This window comes from Anopheles darlingi, chromosome 2, assembly GCF_943734745.1.
Source record: "Anopheles darlingi chromosome 2, idAnoDarlMG_H_01, whole genome shotgun sequence".
NCBI lineage: Eukaryota > Metazoa > Arthropoda > Insecta > Diptera > Culicidae > Anopheles > Anopheles darlingi.
The window spans coordinates 10,554,272-10,569,271 of NC_064874.1; the positions used below are offsets into that span (position 1 = coordinate 10,554,272).

At 51.1% G+C, this 15,000-nt stretch overlaps 2 protein-coding genes across 3 annotated transcripts in view; one reads left to right on the top strand and one right to left on the bottom strand.

The window, feature by feature from the left end:
* The window catches only part of LOC125949031 (fatty-acid amide hydrolase 2-B), an 8,854-nt gene extending 348 nt beyond the window's left edge, over positions 1-8,506 (top strand). Inside the window, exons 1-3 of one of the 2 annotated variants that reach the window (XM_049675713.1) lie at positions 5,125-5,142; positions 6,379-7,852; positions 7,923-8,506. In XM_049675713.1, coding sequence (XP_049531670.1) covers positions 6,383-7,852; positions 7,923-8,018 — 1,566 coding nt within the window. In that variant the 5' untranslated portion in view covers positions 5,125-5,142; positions 6,379-6,382 and the 3' untranslated portion in view covers positions 8,019-8,506. Of the gene's footprint in view, positions 1-5,124; positions 5,143-6,378; positions 7,853-7,922 lie in introns of those variants that run through there. The other variant, XM_049675712.1, reaches the window with a different exon arrangement.
* A 645-nt stretch (positions 8,507-9,151) lies between these two features.
* The window catches only part of LOC125948996 (eIF-2-alpha kinase activator GCN1), an 8,792-nt gene continuing 2,943 nt past the window's right edge, over positions 9,152-15,000 (bottom strand). The window contains exon 5 of the mRNA XM_049675633.1: positions 9,152-15,000. This exon is cut by the window's right edge and continues 46 nt beyond it. Within this exon, the coding sequence (XP_049531590.1) occupies positions 9,403-15,000 (5,598 nt within the window). The 3' untranslated portion in view covers positions 9,152-9,402.

Consider the following 15,000-nt stretch of genomic DNA (forward strand, 5'->3'; position numbering starts at 1 on the left):
TGGGTTTGTTTGGTCCTTGAGATTCGTGTTTTTTACTTCTGCCGTGCCTCACACATTACATATCAGTACGGTCAAGCTGCAGATGAGTATCTGAAGTAGGTGCAACATCCCAAGTTGATGCTGTATGTGATAAGGAGGATTGCTCGTAACCCCTCCAGTTACGCATTACGAAGCGATGGCCGCCTTTTCTCGGACCTTACCCATCACCGGTGTTATGTCGTACCCAGCGCGATGCTACCACCCACTACAGCAGGCGATGCATGTTATCCCCCACCCTACGAGAGGTTTGTTCCGAGCTGCGTACCATCGATTCCACGGCCTGCTGCTTATGGAGAGAAAGTAGTCGAAGAGAAATTGTTTCACAATCTGCACGCCCCATTCCGACCAGTACGCGTGTGAGACGCCGAGACAAAATTGTTAATTTTCGCTGGTTTTAATTTCACGAAAACCATTCCTTTCACAATATTAAATTTCCAAAAAAGTGAATGTACATCGTTGAAATTGTGCAAAAAGATTCTCCAATCGCGCCAATCAGTCAATCAACTAGCGGTTTCCACGCCGTTAATCGATTTTCCGTGCCCTAGGTTCGGGTTTTTTTGTTTGGGGACTCGCAACCGTAAATCATTTGCTGTTTGGCGGGGTGAGTGTTCGCCAAAACGACAAAGTGTGCCCCAAGTGTAAACGAGTTGGGAAGGAAGGGGCATGCTGCACCGCCAAACGGTAACCCCGTTATTATCGACCCGCGAAAACGCAGCGCCGTATAGCAATTTGATCTAGTGTTTATTATCCTCGCCAGCAAGGTCACACAAACGCACACACACACACACACACACATAAAAGATAATTCATGATATCCTTTTCCGCGAGGGGAGAATATGCTGGAAGGATTTATGTTTCTTTTGTGCGCGAAATCATCGCAGCAACCGCTAGGTACGTTCACCTACTAGTCGTTTTGCATGCATTTGTGCAGTGTGCAGGGATACGAAATGTGATTCTTTCACTGCCGCTTCCTCCAATGCATAATGCATCACCGTTGGTGAGTACAACCAGTTCCGTGGTGCATTGGCGCGAGCTTTTTTTACGAAAGTGTTTTACATTTTACAACCTCTCCATAGAGGGAGGGCCACCACCCCAAGTGGCGACGACGTTGTTTGCCTGCCCTCTCGAACGGCGCTTGCTGAGATGCAATTGCGCACCTCGGAAGAACCAAAGCCCACCGTCGTCATTCAAGCACTTGAACATTTGCTGTTATAGCGCCTACTATAAGCAGCTGATGGGGCCCTTTAATGGGGGTTTCTTAATGTCCCACCACTTTATCGGCAAGGGAAACACGAGCAGGATTCCGTTGTGCATTTTACTGCCATGGCTAACAAACGGAGCTAACCAATTTCACGTGCGGAACGACTTGATGAAGATCGGCCGGGGAGTTAGTAGAGACATGGCTGGCTGGCATGGAGTGAGATTTTGTAAGCCTCCTGCTCTCAGTTTCCCCTCCTGATGCGCACACAAGTTGATGGTTCCGCGAGGCATTCAAATGGCTCAACAACATCGAGGCGCATCGATCGCTTCTCTACCAGTTTGATTATTCAAATTTGGCATTTTCGGTTCGTTCATCATAGGAGGGGACGATGCCATACTGCATATTCAAGAGGCCGTTTGCATGTGCAACAGCTGAAGAAGGTGTTTCTTTCCTGTTTCGTCGCAGCAAGTTTCGACAGACATCGCAAAAATATTTGAAATTTTTTCAAAAACTAATCTATAAACATTAATTTCTGTCATACATTTTTTTTGCAAATATAACCAAATCCAGGCATAGAGTGCTTCTGTACGTTAATTATAATTACAATGCTATAGCATCGTCTCTTCACAAGACACAAAAAAAACCTTGGAGCGAAACTCGTTTGTATTCCGTTTTTCTTTTGCCTTTTTTTGTGCTCATTAATTCACATATGTCTAACAACTGTAGGCTGTTATTCAGCATTATTATTTGTAGCTTTTAGTCTAGCTTAGAGTCTCATCTTGCTCTGTTCGGTTTTTGACGACGAACTCCGGTACGACATATACAAGGTATGTTTTGTACAAAAAAAACCAGGCCGAAGTAAATGTGGAACTCGTTTGTGTGTGTTTTTTTAATCTGCACATTAAATGTGCCCACGAACGGTCGTCTTTGCATATTTTTTGCAATCTATTAGTTTTGATCTTCCATGAAACTTTACTATATATGAGTTTAAAAACTATCAGCTTATCAGAGTTTAGTTACATTTTCCTACAATTCCTATCATTCATTTTCTACATCAATATGTAAACTATTTGCACAGTAATCAACTTATGTTTATTAACTTGTCTCATGAACGCCATGATCATTTATGATTCCCATACGAAGTCCCACACGCAGCCTTGATCATTTATGATAGCAAAAAAAGTTTTCTTTTTGAATAATTGGGAATCATCCAACAATTACTGGTGGCTGGTGGCGATCTCAGATCCAAACAAATTCATCCAAGCGGAGTGACCATGCCTGCTGGACGACACATATTGGCGCACCGTAAACAACGTTACCGGTTTCAGCGATTTACCCTTTCAATTGTTGCGCATTTTTCACACCTTCACCGCACCTCTTCCCTGTTTCCTCCCAGCATTGCGTAATAAGGATGACACGACCTTCGCCCCGCGTATAGAGGAAGAGCCCCGGGCGGATTCATTTACTTGAACCAACCCGGGATCTGGTTTTCTGTTGCCCCATCGAGGCAAAAGTTGTTATTGTTGCAAATGCGTAATGGCACAGTCCGCGCTCGACGCAAATTGATTTTGCGTCCGTATCATCGTATTAAGGTACACCGAATCTCGATATTCACGCTCTTATCGTTTCGCAGTATATCAATAGGTAATAGCAAAGCCTCGATAAGCTTGTTTTGGGGCCTGTTCTTCTCTCGTAGCCTGTGCGTATCTCTATTTTCGCCGTACAGGGAATATAGGGCACCTAACGGGAAGAGATATGTTGAACAAACATGCGGTTCCTTTCCTTGCAACATACATGGCTCACGTTGCGATGGCGATGTCGAAATGGAATTAACTCCTCCCGAAAGGCCCTTTCAATCTGATTGAATCGTAATCACGCGCGCGAAACCCAACCCACGGAAACGGTTGGATTATCAATCAAGTTCCCTTTCTTCGCGCCACCAAGGCATAATGGCCTCGATCTGTCGATCCTCGTTCCAAACTCGTGGTCGTGGGCTGACCAAACTCTCCTAATGAATCAGGCTTCCCTGCACCTCTCAACGACCTTCCCCGGTGACCTGCGGGTGACATAAGGTAGAGCTATTCAAGCCATATCATTGATGTTACCTTGCCAGCGAAAGGGCACCTTAATGGCGCTCATACACGCGAAGCAGCGTTCCGATGGCGCTGTCAGTAACAGTCTCCAATGCTTTCGCGCCGGCAAACCATTCATCAAAACCAACGAAAGGCTACGGTTACAAATGATCGAACACAGCTCGTTCGTCAACAGGTCGATGTACAGCGTTTCCATCATGCGTAACCGTGACATTCCGCAATACAGGCACTTCGTAGGGTCAGGATCTGTTTTGGGAACAGATTCGCACGATCACATTGTTCATCGTGAGGAACCCAATACCCCAAACACTGTGCCAAACTATTCAACATGTTTGGAAGCGTGTGAGATAGCCGTGCTCGCTTAATTGGTTTTAAAGCACGCCTCTGTCCCCTTGGAATTGATCCACTTCACGGGGCGTTTGAAATGTTTAATGTTGCCACAGCATGTCAGCATATCAGTGGCGCTAATGTGGTCTTCTACCGTTGCGCCACGAGCGACAACCATTCCCTGCCCCCAGGGAGGCTGCCACCTGCTTCCTTAATCTGGGCTTATTAGCAAACCAACCGATAGGGATAGCGTATAGAAGCGAATCCATTTAAATGCTTTTTCATCTTCATCGACTGGCCTTGAAGTCGCGATCGTATGCACCAGAGAGGCGCACACACGATCGAACCACCTGCACGTGATTGCATAAGTCCATTTCAAATCGTTTGCATGTGCGTCGTCATCGACAGCGTAAGCGGATCGCCGGGAGTGATAAAGTGTGATAACCATTGTCGGACAGTCACACGCTTCCTGTTACATGCCAATGTTCTCGCGTCCATGAAACACGATCCGATCCGGTGGCGAGTTACGCCAAACCCAACTACCATTTGCGCAGCATCTCCGTGCATGCCTTTAGCGAGGCAAAGGGGATCACTTACTTAAATCGGATGACTTACGCTTTGCATAACGTATGGGCATCATCAAAGGGCCTCGATGTGTTTTTTTGCGTCCAGCCATCAAGATTCTGTTTTGTTTAAACAAGTTCTGAGAATCCAACATTAAACTCTGCTCTGTATTAAAGTTCTTTTTCTATCTTTTTGCTGGTCGTTACATAGAGAGCTGTTTGACGGCACTTATCATAAAGTAATGGAGGTCGCTAAGACATAACACGCCACATGGAAAGCATAACAAGCAGTACAGGTAGATCCGTACGGCTCACGACTCTCCCTCCGCCCATCTTAAAAGCTCCGATCTTCGCATTCCGAATCCCCGGAGTGTCCGTTAGGTCTCGATCGTACGGTTTCGTCCCCAAACTTGTTCCTCCTCGTGTTTGTGCAAGAGAGACACCCAAGCTCTAGCCAGTTCATACTAAGACTCACCTGCATACTACTGGCAGGCAGTGATCATCATTGTCTGCCGGTGTTTCTAGCTCTCAGCAGCAGATCTCTCCTGATGCTCACGCTCGATCGCGCTGTCGATCTCCCGCTCAGCGATGTGGCGAATTGCGTTAAACGCACTCGCATAGCCTCGGTCGGGGTCGCTGCCGGACAGTCTAGATTACGAAACCGTGCGGCACGCGTCCTCCTCTTCCTAGTGGAAGCACGTTGATCTTGCTGCTTTTACGCGATCATCGTCGTCGTCGTTGTCTCGCTGATTGCTGTGTCCGGTCTTGCGGCATCGTTATCCGCTCGGACCTGTGGCTGAGTTCGCGATTTGACCCAAAAGACACTCTGAATCTGGTGTCTACCGTAGATTCAGAACGAAATCGTTCCTGGAAGCCGTATAGAAGTGGACGAAAGTGGCATCAGAATACTTGAGAAAAGGTAACAGGAGTACCGGTTCGCGCGTGCGTGTGTGTTTGTGTTTGATTTCTATTCTTGAGTGGAGCGCTTCTTTTTTGTAAGAAATTATATGATTTGGGGCTGGGTTTTTGACTCTGTCTCGTGAGGAAAGTTCGGACGATGCTCTGTTCGGGTTTTGTTGCTGCCGTAGCCCCACTTGTTTCAAGAAGTGCTAAAAACATAGTGTACGATATGATTGATAATGTTGGGTCTTCGATTTCACGATAGTTAAAACGTTGGCGCCGTCAAGACACCTCAAATTATGGTCACAATTTACCATCTTTGGCCAAAACATAATTCTGTTCTTTAGTTTTCATTCACGTTATTTGACCTATTTCTCGGTAGTTGCTCAGTGATCGCTATGTTTACGTCTTCAATTAACACTAAAAATGTTCGGAAGGACTTTAAATCATCAACTCGCAACAAACCAGGAAGTCGCTCAATTTTGGTAGCGCTCAAGGTCATTACCCAATAGTGCAAAACTCGTGTTTTATTACTCCGAAAGTACTGCCAAATAGGAAAAAAGCAGCAATTTTTGGTTCATGCTCGGCTGCTTCGCCCAAGGGGGGTTTTGCGAAGCTCTCGACAATCGAAGCGAGCGACTACAGTGTTCTCCAAGCGGTCATTCCGGTTTCTAACATGCATTTTCCAGTTGTCTGAGAAAGCGCGCAACAAATGGTGCTGCATCCTGCACCTCGAGAGCACTTGGCGAGTGTTCCGCAACGAGAAAAACCCAACCAAAACGGCTGCGCCTTCTCTTGTGTACAGTCACCGCAACCTTCGCTGGGCCGAGGAATCCACTTCAAGCCGTCGATTAGCTTTTAGCGTCATACTCTTGAGATGCACGCCCCATTCCGTTAATAGCTCATGGTGCTCGTGGCCCACAGGAAGGCGATAATCCCTTCAAAATCCCGTTGATCCTCGCTACCACGCGTAAGCGACGTGGAATGCATGATAAATGACAATCTGTGAAGGGCTCAAGGAATGCACGTTGCTGCACTCTGGCAGTGAATTCAGCTGGACAAGGTGTCGAACGGGAACGTGCTGTCATTGAAATCAATGATGCAGATCCACCAATGATCCTGGTAGCATGTGCAGTGCTCGAGAGCCATCAAGCACACCCATAGCACTTTAATGTGACTCACAAACATGTGTTGTGCTGAGCATCCCATAAGTACCTCCACTAATCTTCTGCATCCGTTTCTTCCCTCTGTACAGCCAAATGAGCTACGCTATACGGCGGCTGCTTCGGGCAGCCATGTGCTTGTTTAGCTGGTTCGTGATGCCCTACTCACAGTGCGTGAGTGGTCGAATTGCCCGCCGAAAATTGCCCGCGATCGGCGATCCGTTGTTGCTGCTGCCCGCAACCGAGCTCGCAGAACGCATCCGTACCGGTCGGCTCAGGAGCGAGCAGGTGGTGCAGGCTTACGTGAACCGTTGCCGGCAAGTCAACCCACTGCTGAACGCCATCGTCGAGGATCGATTCGAGGAAGCGCTGGAAGACGCGCGCAGCATTGATCGCCAGCTGGCCGAAGGACTGCTCGGTACGCCGGAGCAACTGGCACGTGATAAGCCGCTGCTTGGACTTCCCGTTTCGATCAAGGAAAGTCTCGCCGTCCAGGGGATGAGCAATACGGCGGGCCGGAAGCTTCGGGACAAGAAGGTCGCTCTGGGTGATGCACCGGTTGTACAACAGATCAAGCGTGCCGGTGGTATCATCCTGCTAGTCAGCAACACACCCGAGCTTTGTCTGTGCTGGGAAACGTACAACAACTGCACCGGATTGACGCGGAATCCTCACAACCTGCAGCGTACGGCCGGTGGTTCCTCGGGCGGAGAGGCAGCACTGATTGCTTCCGCTGGTTCGCTGCTTGGTGTCACTACCGACATCGCGGGATCTTCACGACTTCCGGCCCTATTCACTGGAGTTTTCGGTCACAAACCCTCGCCGTACGTGGTGTCGCCTTACGGGCATCATCCGTCCTGTGATGACGAGAACTGGGGTAGTTTTTTCACACCCGGTGCGATGTGTCGGTACGCGGGCGATCTACCGCTGCTGCTTGGAGCCATGCGCGATCCCGAAGGAACACCGGTCACGCTGGAAAAGGAGATTCCAGTGTCCGCGATCAAATGTTACTTCATGGAGAACGACGGTCCCTCGGGATTGACGCGTCCGATCGATGCCGACATTGTGCAGGCCATTCGTGACGTCGCGGGCCATCTAAGTGCCCAGCGCGTCAACCTGGAGCGCCTGCGCTGGACACTCGATATTTCTATTTGCAAAATGCTGCGCATGAAAAACATCGAAACGATCTACAGTCCCCAAGCGAATGGCAAACCAGCAACAACGATGAAACGCGAGGTCCTGAAGTACCTCTTTGGTCAGTCCGACTCCGACCTACCTTCCGTCATGATTGGTCCGATGCAGCACATAGTCAACCACTACATTCCACAGTCGCGGCTCGACTTTCTGGACAAACAAACGGAGATGCTGCGCCGTGACTTCCTTGAACTACTCGGCACCGACGGAGTGTTTATCTATCCGGGCTTTCCCAACACGGCCCACCGGCACTATCGTATCTTCCACAAGCTCGTCGACACAACCTACATGATGGTGTTTAACACACTCGGCTTACCGGCGGCCTCCTGTATGGTTGGGCTTGATCGTGAGAAGCTACCGATCGGAGTTCAGGTAAGCAGACACCATCAGCAGCTCCTCGCCTTGGATTAATCGTAACGCTGCTCTGTTCTCTTTCCTGTAGGTCGTTGCTGCGCCCGGTCAGGATCATCTCATCTTTGCGGTAGCCAAAGAGCTGGAACGACGGTTTGGCGGTTGGGTGCCACCACCGTCCGAGTGAGGTGGGGCTGCTGGGCACGTTGGGCACTCGCACCGCCCGTCCGATTGTGATCCATACGAGCTTAGGGTTAAGTTATGAGTTTACGAATCGTTTGCCGTTAGTATTTCTGTTGACCGGATTTTTCGCTTTTCCTGTCCTGTTTCGTTTCGTTCGGTAGGGAGGGAGGTGAGATATGGATTTTAAACAAGATCTCCCATTTGTTACTGTTTTCCCTCCTTACGCAACAATGTTAAGCCAGAGGGAGGCAAATTAGGTAAGGAGATTCATCGAACCACATTGACCGCATTATGCCAATACTTTTACGACTGGTGTAGCTAGGTGTGTTTGTGTTATTACTAAATTTGCGAAGGAAAGAGATTAAGTGAAACGCATAAAAGCAGAACTATTAGACTGGCCACGGCGAATGGAAAGAGTGCAAGTGATCAAAACATAATGTTAAACATTAAAGACATTCCATAGTGAAATAGAGTTGAAATAAATTACCTGAATCTATCTTAAATGTAGCGTTGTGGTTGGCGCTTTTTAGATTGCTTTCTTTGGCGTTCGTTAGAAGCCACCTTCTGTAGCATGATAAAAACGAAGTAGTAAATTTCAAGCAGCAAACGACCCGATGGATGGCAGGCGACTAACACTTTTTGTTTTAGCTGGTAATTACCTGCTGGAATGTATGTTATGTCGAACGACCCCTGACGTGAAATGTAATTCGCTTTCCAAACCAAGGCAACTACGATTACTGCTGCCATTACAGCAGCAGGCCATAATTATGTTGCCTACTAGACTGCCACAAGCGACACACGACAAATTCATTAAAGCGTTCCAGATGAAGAGATCCTTTTTGGTTTTTTGCGTTAACCTTCACCGCAAAACTGGCTTGAACGGTACATTCTGCCCTTTGATCAAACCATAAGCAAAAAGGAAGCTGAAACCATTTGCGCAGCTACGCAAAGAATGTGGCCTAATTTCCTCAATGGGCTGCAATTGGCTTGCCCGCCATGTGCGTTGTTCCTTTCTCCTTTCATTGCATAACGATGGGACACTGTCTCTGCAGGAACGAATCATAATCGACGCGCAACGATGCATTTCGGAGTACGAGGTCACGAAAAGATGTAATGAACGACTGGGAGGGGTTTGGAGTTGATTTGTGTCTTTATTCTCCGATCGGTAAAGAGAGGTCGATGGCGGAGTATTTTTTTGAAGAGTTTTTGTTACGATTACAGTAATACAAAACGATGTAGATGCTGATGCTGATAGTGCTCAACTGAACGTGCAAGGTCGTCATCCCTGCAGCAGTACCGATACCGATGGCTGTGCCACAGTAGACGAACCGTCTCCGACGGTGATCGTTGTTATTGTGCCACCGTTCCGTAATCACCTGTGATGATGATCACGTAAGGATCGTATCGTCAAGCTCCTCGTCCTTGCCGATCACCGACTGCATAGCCACCTTACGTAGCGCTCGGCTCACGACCTCACTCAACGATTCCCGTGCACCCGGTTCGAGCAGCGTCAGGCAGCGCTGATGGAACTCTTCGCCATCGCGCAACCGCAGCACGTGCACGAGCGCAATCTCCGAGTTGGACTTGACGTAACCGTTCTTCTCCTTCGTACCGTTAACCAGCATCGGAATGGCGAGTTTTAGGTACTCGGGGGCCGTTTTCGCGGCCGGCACAACACGCGCCAGATAGGTGCAGGTCTTGGCTAGCAGCTGCTTCACCTCGTGGCTACTGTGGTTCATCGACTTGACGAACGGACCGATCACGGTCATCGGTAACTTTACGCCTTCGGCGTCCGTCATGCAGTACTGCAGTAGGTAGCCGGCGGCGCGTACACCATTCTGCGCAACCGGTACCTTATCCGACACGATCGCTCCGTTGATTACCTTGGCGATCTTCGTCTCGTACTTGCTCGTCACAATCGTGGCAGGGTGTTCTTTTAGGGCGACAAACAGTGCGGCCGTGCGACCATGGCGTAAGGTCGCATCATCACCGTAGTCTTCGTTCAGCAGATGCGATGCTAGCGCATCATCGAGCAGATCCGAGGGGAGCCATCGTACGAGCGAACCGAAACATCCGGCGGCTGCCGCTCGCGTTACGTCTTCCGAGTGCCCAAGCATACCGGCGAGTGTCGCGTAGATCTGTTTGCGCAACGGTTCCGTCATCTTGTCACCGGCTGGTGTCATTATACCGCGCAACGCCTGCAGCATCGTTTCGCGAACCGTCGCATCGTCCGCATTGCGCACTCCATTGTGCATCTCGATGAATAGTGGATCGGGTCGGGTGTGGATGAGGATGAGTTCGGCCAACGCATGGCCGGCCTTAATGCGCACCACTCGGCTGGGGTCATGCAGAGCCTTCAGGAAGGTGGTTTGCAGTTGTGGCAGGAACTGCTTCAACATGATGCCCACCTTATGCAGCAGAATGGCGAGTGTTTCCAGTACCGACGCTTTCACGCCCGCATTGAAACGATCGCCAAGAATACGAATTAGAGGACCAGTGATGTGTACGACCGATGGTTGCAACGAAGTAGGCGAGGTTAGCTTGATGACCTCTCCCAACCCTTGAGCAGCGTTCTCTTTCTCCTCCGGTAGTCCGTTCAGGATGGCCTCACGGAAGACCGGCAGCAGCGGGGTGATTCCCTTCGGCAGACAGAATCCAGGCAGTTCGCTGCCCTTCGGAAGGTCGCTCGAGGCAAATTTGACCGCCTGTCGGACATCCGTCACGTGTGCTATCTGTTGTGCGGAGTCGAGTGTCTTCGTGACGGCATTCAGAGCGTCCCAGGAACGTTGTAGCACATCCCGATCGGAATCGGCCAGTAGACGAAGCAGGCCGCGGAACAACTGCGGTACGTACTGTGAGTAATCACCGGGAGAGTGCGTACAGAATGCGCACAGCAACGTGGCAGCCGCCTTTCGCGTTTCGGCCTTGTCGGATTTTGTGCTTTCCATCACCGTGTCCATAATGGTACGGATGCCGACCTCATCGCTGACGGATAGTATGACTGCTTGGCAGTATTCTAGCTCCAGTACTTCCTCCGGTGTGCCTTGAGCGGCGGCCAGTGCCGACATGAGGGCCGGCAGTATCTTTGGCAGATACTTGGTCAATGCTTCACCCGCCACCGACGCCAGGATGGACAGGGCTTTCGTATTAACCGGAGTAGCCGTCAGTTGCGGTATTAAGTAGGGTAGCACGACACGCGATTTGATGGCCATCACTTGCCGCAAACCATCCAGAGTCCATTCCGCCACATCCGGATCCGGATCGGAAAGGCTTTCCAACATCGAAGGCAGAATGTCCTCGAGGGCACGCGAACCGACGGTGGTGTGCAGTGAGTCGAACGTTTTGGCCGCCGCTTGCCGTACCTCAGGCAGTGGATCCGCCAGTGCCTTGCGCACCGTCGGCACGAGACTGTTAACAAACGTCAGGACCATATCGCGTGAAGTCGAAGCCATAATCTCCGACAGTCCAATGCACACGCCCTGCCGTTGATCCGCTTGGTCCGAGTTGAGACCACGCTCGAGAATCGGAATGATCTCCGGTAGTACACGCTCACCTAGCTTGCGCACCAGATCACCGAGCGTACGGGCTGCCACCTGCCGCTTATCGTAACTCGTACTGGCCAGACAACCGAGCAGCAGCGAGAACAATGTTGGCAGGATCTCACGCAACGTACGCGGTGTGTTCGTTACCACCACCTTCCACACATGCAGAGCCGCCTGGCGCACCATCAGTGACACGTCGCTACGGCCCATGTAAAGACCGGCGAGCACACGATTACGCCGATCACCGCCGAGACTTCGTATGATGGCCTTGTGGCTCTGCTCCGTGCCGAAGTTATCGTCCTCCGATGCCGTCTGCGTCGTCATCTTGCCCGAAACACCCGAAATCTTGTACAGCAGATCACCAAGCAGCTGCACGGAGCTATACCGGATACGCCAGTTATCATCAAATAGACCCTTCTCCAGCTCGGGCAGTAGCAGTGCGATCGCCGATTCTGCGTACAAATTGACGATCCGCTGGCCTGCCTTCAGGGCCGTATCACGCACGTACTCATTCTCATCTGCCAGCGCCTTCAGGATCGGATTGATGATCTGCCCAATGTACGGTGTGAAGTCGTTCGGGAACGCCGATGGCATGTAGATGAACATCATGATGTAGCCATCCTTGACGTGCGGTGCAATGTCATTCCGTTCAGCCGTAGCAATGATCTCGGGCATCAGTTTATGCAGCTTCTCCACACCCAGCCCACCGACCACCTCCGAGAGACCTTGCGCCGCCCCGGACCGATCCACGCTGCTCGATTCGGACGTGAGTGTTTGCATCAACCACGGAAGCAGATCTTCGAACGACGATTCTCCCATACCGCGTACCATCGCACCGAGAGCACGTGCGGACACTGCACGCACCTCCGGCACTGGATCAAGCAGGGATGTCTTCAGACCGGGAATGATGTTCGGTAGGTAGGGCGTCAGATCCTTCTGATCCGTCAACGAATACATGTTACCAATGATCTGGGCTGCCATTTTACGTGTTTCCGTCGAACGATCCATGAACGCTCGTTGAACGACAGGCATGATAAGGGCCAGCGAAGGTGCATCGATGAAATGGACAAACTTCGTCTCGAGCAGCGACTGTAGACAGGCGGACGTCTTGCCGGATGGATCCTCGAGCGCCTTCAGCAGGACCGGTACGATGGCCTGAATTTCGGGATTCTTGATGACACTGCCGATGACACGAAGCGCGTCAGCACCGGCCTCTTGTACCTTGATATGCGAATCACCCAACACTTCCATCAACTTCGGCACGATGCTCGGCAGGCAGGACGATAGCTGCTTCGGCGCACAGAATGCCATCGCACCCAGCAACTCTACCGAGGCCGTCTTCGTACGCCACGAATCCTCGTCCAGTGCGTTCAGTAGCGAAGGCAGCACTAGCTTCACACCATGGGCCGATAGTTTAGCCATAACCGTTTTCGCACACTCGTCCGCCGCCTGACGAACGTACGAAGACGAATCACCGAAGCACTGCAGCAGATGGGGCAGCACGTGCACAATGTACGGCTCAAACAAACGTCCCAGAGTACTGCAGAGCATCTCGAACGCGAACAACGCACCCTCGCGACACTTGAAGTTCTTCTTGTCCTGGATGTGAGCCGTCAGCTTCGACATGATGTCGAGCTGCTTGAGGGACAGGATGCCGAGTCCTTTTACGATGCCGGCGATACCGTAAGCCGATCCACGACGCACACCATACTTTTCCGATTTGACCAGCTGCTGCATCAGCTTCTTCACCATCGCTGGTGCTTCCTCTTTGACGGATGGGATCAAATGCGGAATACAATTAGCGACGGCTTCCTGGACCTGTTGGGAGGGTGTCGAGAGGGCCGTCAGCAACCGATCGACGATCGGTTTAATGCGAGGGTCCTCACGATTCAGATGGCGTGCTAGCGAGCCCATCAAGATGACGACGGCCTGACGGATGTTATCGTACGAGCTGTGGCTCGGTGCTTTGTCGAGGAACTGCTCGAACGTCGGCAGCAGATAAGCCACACTATCCTTCCCATGATGTTCCACTATACCGAGTGAAGCGGCGAGCATCTCTTTCTGCACGATCTCCGAGCGATCGCGCAATCCATGCCGCACCATGAACTCGATCAAACTCTTCACCAGCTCGGGCGTCAGGAAGGGGGCAATGTGGCAGAATGCGATTGCGACACCGCGCCGTGGGCCCCACGGATCGATCGCTGGTTCAATTTCACGATCAAACTGATCCAATCGGGCCGGTATCATCGTTAGCTTCTCACGATAAATCTCGAGCAACTGCTCCTGCACACCATCAACCGTCGAAGCGTCCTCCATCAGAATAGACACCAAGGCACCGGCGGCCGCCTTCTGGATGCACAGCTCCGGATGGACGATGTCTTTCATCAGCTCGTCGGCCATTACGATCGGTAGCTCGTAGTTCCCCTGAACCCACACCGTATCAGCGAGCTGTTTCGTATCCTCCGCAACATCATGCTTTGCCACCCAGATTCTTCTCGTGAGCCGTAGCCCCAACTCGTAATCGTCGGCAATCGAGGGCAACACATCGATCATGATGGCAAGCGCACGCAATGCAACATCACGAACTGCTTCCAAATCATCCTGCAGTGCCACCAACAAACACTCGATCTCACGCTCATCCGCACGGGCTCTGTATTCGCGGCCCGAGCTGCTATCGGCCACATCGAGCAACGCGGCCACTGCCTGCGTTTGCACTCTACCGCGGTGTTTCTGAATGAGCCGCAGCAGCAATCGAATCATCTCGAGCCGTGGCATGAACACCGGATGGTATAGATCGTCGAAGTCCTTCCCGTCGACCGTGTCGCCCTTGAGCTGTGCATGGTACGCTATCAGCTGAATACCGTTGATCAGCAAACTTTCATCGCGATCCGCCTCCGACAGAGTCAGGGCGCGCTTCAGAAACTCGAACGTGTAGCTGAAGGTGGGCGCATTTAACAGGTAGTTCTTAGATCCCGGTTCCTCCCGGTGCACATTGTACATGTCGATCGTTTCGTCGTACAGAGACACGAGAATGTCGCTCACCAGCTCCACGATGTTCGCCGTACACCAGCCTTCCTCGAGATCGCAATGCGGTTTGCTCATACGCACGGTCGCAATCGATATGTCACGGCCAAGTTCGACCTGTTCGCTGCTAAAGCAGCAATCACGCAGCCGAATGTACAGCTTCACCATGGCTGGCGCTGCCAGTGGCGAAGAAAAGACACGCAGTATCGCCGGTAGAAGCGTAGGGAAGAACAGTGACAGCTGTTTCGGTGTACCCTTAGCAGCGCCCTCGATCTGCGAAACGAGCGTCGTGATGGTATCGTTCAAGGCTCGCAATCGTAACTTGATTGCGTTCTCCTTTTCACGCTGCTTGTCGATCAGTTCCTTCTGCTTCGGTGTCAGCTGCGGAGGCTTCCATTTACCCTCTTTGCGACGCTTTTC